This window comes from Simochromis diagramma, unplaced genomic scaffold (genome assembly GCF_900408965.1).
Source record: "Simochromis diagramma unplaced genomic scaffold, fSimDia1.1 OVJJ01000216.1, whole genome shotgun sequence".
In the NCBI taxonomy this organism is placed as follows: domain Eukaryota; kingdom Metazoa; phylum Chordata; class Actinopteri; order Cichliformes; family Cichlidae; genus Simochromis; species Simochromis diagramma.
Window position 1 is genome coordinate 2,090,890 of NW_024386883.1, and position 7,520 is coordinate 2,098,409.

A 7,520-nucleotide genomic window follows, 5' to 3' on the forward strand; every position below is an offset into this window, starting at 1 on the left:
TGGTTGATGAAATGTCACACCCCCCCACTGTTCATGATTTGTTAGAAATTGTAGACAGCGTTGAATTTGCTGTGAAACCTCGCATTCATATTCTGCCAACTGCTGAGATTTGCCCTAAATGCATCGCTTAAATGTTAAAATGCCCCGAGTCCTCCCAAAAGGCATTCCTTTTCTTATTCAGATCGTTCAGTCGTGCCAGTACAAACGGGAGCACGGAGCCCAGTCGCTGGCATTTGTTGGCATTAAACAAAAAAAATCTCCGAGAGCTACAAGAGGAAGTTTGATCACCTTCTAAAGTGTGCGTACGAGCGCCAGCAAAACACGGTCAACCTGTTGTTTCTAGAATCTTGTAATGATAAAAGAGATGATTTTTTTCCATATCAAATAGATTATGAGTAATCCTACATTTGAGTGCAAACACAGACGCATAAAATCCTGTTTCTCCATCTGGTTCTGCCAAAACCTAAATGTGAATCCCTCTGCTAAGAATACAGTGATAGACAGTGCATTGAAAAAAGCTTACTTTTTTGTTGGCTTTACATTTAAAATGTCCATGTAATTAAGTGCAATCTAAAACCAAACCTCGTGCACATGTGATTGCTGCATGCTCTTACCAGTAAAACACTCTAGGAAGTCTTGTTCTAGTTTGAGGGCTCGGTCCATTCCTTTCCTGGCCTGCTCCTCTGTCAGGCGAGTGTTGATTTCTCTGTTAATCAAATCAAACAAATGTAAAATCACACCTGCTTTCAAGCTGTAAAGAATAATCATTGTCAGAAATTTTTTTCTAAATGCATATAAAAGATTTGAGCTCATACAGGACATTCTCCAGCGACTTGGGCCGCACAAAGATGGCAATTGGGTGAAGCTGAGCTGCTTGTAGTCTGCGCACAGCGTTGGCTGAGACATCCAGGATGCAGTGTTTCCCCTGCTGCTCATGCATGCAAGCAAGAACAGAAATGATAAGTAAATACAAAAATAGAATGTTATTTTACTAATGAATATTGTAGGTTAATTGAGCCACAAGAGATTGCAGCTTATTACTTAAACGGAGCATTGCTGTTATAAAACACAAAGTGTTTTTAGTGCAAACGGATTCATCATACTTAAAGGGGTAAGAGTTTTTTTCCCCCATGTCTTTTAATATTATTTATCTACAGTGTTTTGCGTCAGTTGACCAGTTTTGAAGAGATATCTGCCATCACCTGAATACTATGGACTTAAATATTTGCCTTGTGGTGCTTCAAGCTCCTAAAAACTGTGATTTTGTGGTTTCTGAAAGAAGCGTTACTACTGATGTTTCACCACACAGCCCAAGTGCTATTTAGTATATTATACATGATAGAAGGTCGAGTCTGCACATATCTACTCAAACCCAAACCCATTTAGATGAATAAAAAGCAGGTTTAGAGGTAAAATATGTAAATATATTTGGGGGTAAACTGTTCCTTAGTAATGTCCTTGTGCCTGACTTCATACTCTGGGTACTAAAAGCCGTGGTTTTTATGGCATTATTTTTCAATATCTCAATGAATCTGGGGGTAATGATCCCATTTTATAAAACCCATTATCCAACACGCTGCTGCACACCTGCTCAGCCACCTCACGGACACTCTGGACACTCGTGCCGTACAGGTGACTGTTGTACTGTCCGGCCTCAATGAACCGATGGCTCTGGATGTCCTTCTCCATCTGTTCCCTGGAGGACACAAAGTGATAGTCTCGCCCGTCCACCTCATACTCCCTCTTGGGCCGCGTGGTGTCTGTCAAACGAAGAACCCATTTTGAATCTCAGCATCACCTCTGTCTGATGCACTGCGCACACATCGCTTTAATATTGTCGCATTGTGCAGCGGTGGCAGCAAGTGAAAACTGGCGAACACATCTGTCTCCGAGACTGACAGCGTAATTACTTACGTGGGACACAAGATCCAAACTTATCGGGGAACTCAGACAACAGGTCATCATTTATCCTGTCCTTCACAGGACCCAGAATGATGATGGGCCTTGCATAATGTACTTATCATAAAGAGAATGAAAGGATAAAGAGAGAGCGGGATCATTCACAAAAGAGAAAATCAAAACAATGAACATTCGTATAAAAGCCTGAAAGTGCAGACTTCACCTTACCTTCCACTTGGGTAACTGTCTCATAATTGTGTGAGGCTTTATCTCTCCCTGGTGAGAGAACATAGAAGCGTTCGGTTTCTTTTTGCCTTCTTACAAATGACACGTTTGCATCGGCATGCGCGTGTTTGTACTTATATGCAGGGCAGATGATGTATCTTCAAAGGTGGCAGCAAATGCATGAGATATCATTATTGGCAAGGTGTTAAAGGCGTGACTGTTTGACGTAATGTGTGCTTTGGATTATAGCCTTCTGGGAAATACTGAAGGAGAAGTCTTAGATTCATATCTGGCAGTCAATGATCTGCTCAAATAATAGTGGAGAGGCATTTAGAGATATCAGCAATTCCAAGAGTAGAGCAAAGGTGATGATAACATTGCTTTGTTCACACATTTGTTTTAGTTCCAGCTACTTGCACCTTTAATGCATATTACTAATCTCTTAATGGATGCAAAAGAGCATCCACCGAATTACCTTGTGTGCTCAAGCTGTCCCGACCAAGGTCCTGTAACAGAGACAAGAGCAGATATTTACCGATCAGGACACACTTTGAATGAACTCCCCTCCTTCAGAAAGCTATAATGAACAAACGTACCCTCTCTTTGGTGTTAACACGAGACCACTCTTTTCTTTCCACCCTGTAAGGAAGAAAAATGTGTGACAAAGGTGAGACAACCTGTCATTAGCACTGAGCTGCAGCGCTTTACTCTACATTTCAGTAAGTTTGCTACATATAAAGTGTCACCTGTGCTTGCTGGGGATGAAGCCAACCTCTTCAGCCTCATTCTGCGGGCTGACCTTACGGGCCTGCCACCACTCTTCATCTCCGCAGTCCAACACGTGCAGCACGTCTCCAAACTTGAACCCAAGTGCTTGACTGAGAAAGCCACAGTCGGCAGTTTTATCATAGTCAAAAAGAGCCCTGGAAGGAAAAAGAGGATTTCAATTAGGCATTTCATAAAAAGCCTTTAAATATCTTTTTTTTTTAAAGCCACTGATATTCCAAAAGCTGCGCTTTTAGTATATTTTAATGTGCATCGTGATAACAGAAACATCCGTACAGTTGGAAACGTTACATTGTAAGAGATGTGTGCTAAAAAAAGAATTTTTGAATTTTAACAAGTGTGCTGACTAAATGGAGAGAGAGGACCAGAAACATGCTTGACATTTTCATAAAGACAAAGCGGATAGGAATAAAACATTGGGGGTACGCTGCTATACTGGCATTTTTAAAAATAATTGTTTTTAGCCACCTGTGGCTAGCACTGAGTGCCCCGCACGACTTCAGTTATTCAGAAAAGAAGAATTTGTACGAAATATTGGATTTAGCCTAATTATGAGCTTTAAAAGCATGACTGACAGCGTCTGCTTTCCATGTGCCAGTGGACGTATAACACACTGTGTGAATTGTAACCTTGAACTGCTTCTCTTTCCAGGATTTTTTTTCTGTCGAGCAAAGCATACTTTGAATACCAGCGACTAGTCCTCTCACCCACACTTCTTATAAAGACCAGTGTGTATTCTGTGCAGTGTGATGTGGTGTTTGGATGTTTGCTTGTTGGTTTTTGGCTTAAAGTATTTCTGCAACCTGCAGTGATTTTGAAGATAATTTGCACCACAAGTACTCTTTAGTTTGTCTTTAATAAACATAGTTAATAAGTTGGTTGGTGTAAATATTTAAATGGAACATTTCAGAGTAAATTCAATGTGGGTCGGCTGCTGTGTGGCTGTAGAGCTTAGTTTCCATGGATTAATCATGACATTTTTATTTAACTGCGCAGAAAATAAAGAGCGTTTCAGTAACGTTGTGTTGACTGCTCTAAATGATTACCTTCAGTAAACATGTGAGCCTGTTGTATACACAGTAAACACAGTAATGCAATGGTGTCCTGCTGGTACTCCCTGTAAATCTAATATTGGCGGTGAATACATCAAATGGTAGCTAAATGCATATAAAGGCCCAGGAAACAATAATAAACACTCTAATGCTGTTGACTGAGACATATTTGCAGACAGATACTTTACATTTTTCCTCTTTATTCTTCTTCCTCTTAAGGCTTGTAGTTTTTGTGATTTTTGTATGTATAGCGCTCGCCTTGTCATTTTATTTCTCTATTCTTACTTCATATTGTGTGCCTTTGAAGCCTGACTATACATTGCCTTTGATAACGCTTCTACTTCTACTCTTGCGGCTATAGATCCTATTCTGACTTTCAAAACTCAACACTTCAACTGAACGAGGCTTTGCAAATGTTTCTTTGTAGCAGACACAGTTGGCAGCATAATGGCGTTCAAGTGGAAGGACGGCCGAGTTCAAATAATGACATTTTCTTTAGTTAAATATGCTTGACATATTTTTGGCTTTGTGCAGGTAGATTTTTAGCTCTCTGACTCAAAATACTTTAAACAACATTAAATGGAACTAAAGCTGCATTATTTGAAGTATTTGAAACATCCATACTATGCTGCAATATAACCACTCTTATTATTGATAAAAAGCTGTGGATTTCTGCTATGCTGCAGTCAAACGAGGCATTAACCCAAAAACCGTATCCTCGAGCCTCTTTGATCTCATCCTATAAGGCTAATATCAAAGGTAGTTTTTCTGCTTTTAGTGTGAGACCTGATGTAGAAGCCTCTCTTTGGATTACTCCTTAGGGTTGTCGTCCCAGAGCCCATGCTGCTGTTCATCAGCTGTTCCCTCAAGTCATGGATCTTAGCCTCGAAACGACTGTACTCTGCAACAGAGAAACACAAACATATAAGATTCCATATTTTACTCTCAGACACCTAAAATGTTTGCTTCAATAATAATAAAGATCTTTCTCTTTTCCATGTCTAGTCCTTCAGTGGCTGAAGCGTGGATAAATGGATTTAGCTGCAGATGTTTGATCTCTTTGTTTCAAAAAGAATCTAAATGAGAAATTACTAAGTCATTGTTTTGTTCTTTGCCCATCGCCTACATTTCCACCTTATTTAAAAAACTAGTCCTACCACTGCATTTAGTCATTTTCTTCAAAAAGAGATTTTGAAGCTTATTTTAAAGGCCAATTTTTAGACTCATTGCTCAAACAAGTTTTGCAACGTATAAAGTTCTTTGTGAGAAGGTCTCTCAGTGGTTTTACCATCGGGTCGGTACTGTGCGATGATGGTAACTGTCTGGCCAGCGTTCTTCAGTGCTGCAGCTGCCTGTTCGTGTGTGGCCATACGCAGGTCCACGCCGTTTACCTGTCACACACACACCATGACTGTTAACACCTGACGACCCAGTGCTGCTAAGGATTACATGACTACATGATAACATGAAGAAAACTGTCATTACACTGAGGATCTGATCCCCTTTGTGCAGCTCTCCGCTGAGATCAGCTGGACCGCCTGCCAGGATGAAGGAGATAAAGATCCCCTCGCCGTCCTCTCCTCCGACGATGTTAAATCCCAAACCTGTGGAGCCTCGGTGGATCAAAACTCGACGAGGCTCTCTGAAAAATCGATGAAGGAGACAAAATAAGTTTTATAGGGCTAAAATGCCCCCATAATAATAATAAATAAACAAGATAAAACTGCAGTTCAAGGATCATTGCTCACCTGGGAATATCATCATCTCCCATCATGCCGTGTAGAACAGGAGAAAACCGACTCGGTGAGGTGGGAGTGAGGGCTTGCGGGTAATCAGATCCGAGATAGTTTGGGTGGCTAAGTTCAGTATCCATATGGGAATATGCTGGAAAAATAAGCACAAAACCAAATGAGGTGTAACATACCAAGCACATGGATTTTATTGTACTTCAATTTTCATGCACTTTTTTCTTGGTTTCAGGTCACAGGTTGCACTGCAACTTAAGAAAACACCAGAAAAATAGAAAAGGAAACACTACGGAAGTAGCGGAAAACAAATCTGTGTTTTGGGGGGAAAAATAACAAGACAAAAGTGACAGAAACCAAAACACGCTGAGACACGCTCAAAATAAACAGAGGATTCATCAGTGTAGTACAAGAGAAAAGGGGAAAGTAACGTGTTTTAATACTGTACATACATGTTTGCTATTAGACGTTTACTGTTAGCTTGCTATTCCATTAAGTTTCTGTCTCCCAAAATCACATCTGTTGTGTTTTGTGAAACTTTTTTCTGGTGAAATTTGTGTTTTGTATTTTTGTAGCTCTCACTTTGTAGAGAAAACTGGTAGAAACTGGTTCTGAACTGAGCTTTTACTATTCATAAAAATCCCACAGTCATCTCTAGCACTTAATAAGACTTTTTCTCCCTCTGTTCTATTTTTGACAGCTGTTCCAAACACAAAAAGAGCAGGTCTTGTTTTTAATAGCTCAAAGTTCTCTTTAATACGGGGTGAGGAAATTTGGGCAGAAGGATGGAGGCTTACTGCTGGTGAGGTCAGGAGGGTTGTACGAGTTGGTCAGGAACAGGTTGTTGGGCTTGGCCACCCTGAGGTACACCACCTCGGCTGTGTTCTTCAGAGCCCCCACCGCATCCTCGTGCATCACATCCTCCAGACACACGTTGTTCACCTGATTGTTCGCAACAAACAAGGAAACACAGGTAAGGTAACAAAGTGCAAATAAGAAGGCTGTCACCCCTGTGACTTCATTATGTGTGATCCAGCAGCACTCATGGATTAGATTTAACAGAGACATTTAGCAGCTAGATTCCAGTAATGAAAGCAAAATTAAAGTTTAGTCTGTGGAAAGTTAATACATGTTAGGGAAAGATGTTAATAACATTAATTTTTAATGGTAGAACAATAAGTTTTAAGAGATTTATTGTAACACAGACCAGTTTGAATAATACGCTAAGTGAAGTTGCTCCATGAGAGAATCTCTCTTTGTCTAAAAGCGGGAGTCACATTCATTTCCATCCATGGGCTATATTCAGCCCCATGAGATATCAAGTGTGCCAGGCCAGTAAAACCACTTCCTAATAACTTAGAAGAAATATACACATCTAAAATTCTCCCTGTTTTTTTTTTTTACTGTAATAAGGTACAAGATACATTTGTTAAATGTTCATATTTTATGAAGCATCCAGGAGTCTGAACCTTTTGAGGTCCTCTCACCCTCAGCTGGTCTAGGTGGATCGCTGCCCATCCCTAAGCCTGGTTTTGCTAGAGGTTTCTTCCTGTTAAAAAGGGGTTTTTCCTTCCCACTGTTGCCAAGTGTTGGGGTCTTTCTTCTACTATTTCTGGGCCTTTAACTTCCAATGTAAAGTGCCTCAGGGAGACTGTTGTTGTGATTTGGCGCTATATAAATACAACAGAATTGATTTAAATGCATATATATCTTAAGAAAAACAATATCGTCCACATTCAGTCAGTCTACTGTTAGTATAACCAAACGCTTTGTCAAATGTGGAAAAATCGCATCAGTCACACTTAGCAAAGTG

General features: G+C 40.3%; 1 protein-coding gene across 4 annotated transcripts in view; it reads right to left on the reverse strand.

Moving 5' to 3' along the window:
- LOC120734248 (disks large homolog 4) overlaps nt 1-7,520 on the reverse strand; it is a 60,919-nt gene that overhangs the window by 1,614 nt on the left and 51,785 nt on the right. For all 4 annotated transcript variants that reach the window (XM_040032940.1, XM_040032939.1, XM_040032938.1 and 1 more), the window contains 13 exons: nt 6,505-6,649; nt 5,711-5,846; nt 5,448-5,604; nt 5,251-5,353; nt 4,749-4,863; nt 2,871-3,047; nt 2,721-2,763; nt 2,600-2,630; nt 2,128-2,175; nt 1,915-2,016; nt 1,588-1,760; nt 816-928; nt 615-706 (listed from right to left, as the gene is read on the reverse strand). In XM_040032940.1, the coding sequence (XP_039888874.1) occupies nt 615-706; nt 816-928; nt 1,588-1,760; nt 1,915-2,016; nt 2,128-2,175; nt 2,600-2,630; nt 2,721-2,763; nt 2,871-3,047; nt 4,749-4,863; nt 5,251-5,353; nt 5,448-5,604; nt 5,711-5,846; nt 6,505-6,649 (1,435 nt within the window). The remainder of the gene's footprint in view (nt 1-614; nt 707-815; nt 929-1,587; nt 1,761-1,914; nt 2,017-2,127; nt 2,176-2,599; nt 2,631-2,720; nt 2,764-2,870; nt 3,048-4,748; nt 4,864-5,250; nt 5,354-5,447; nt 5,605-5,710; nt 5,847-6,504; nt 6,650-7,520) is intronic.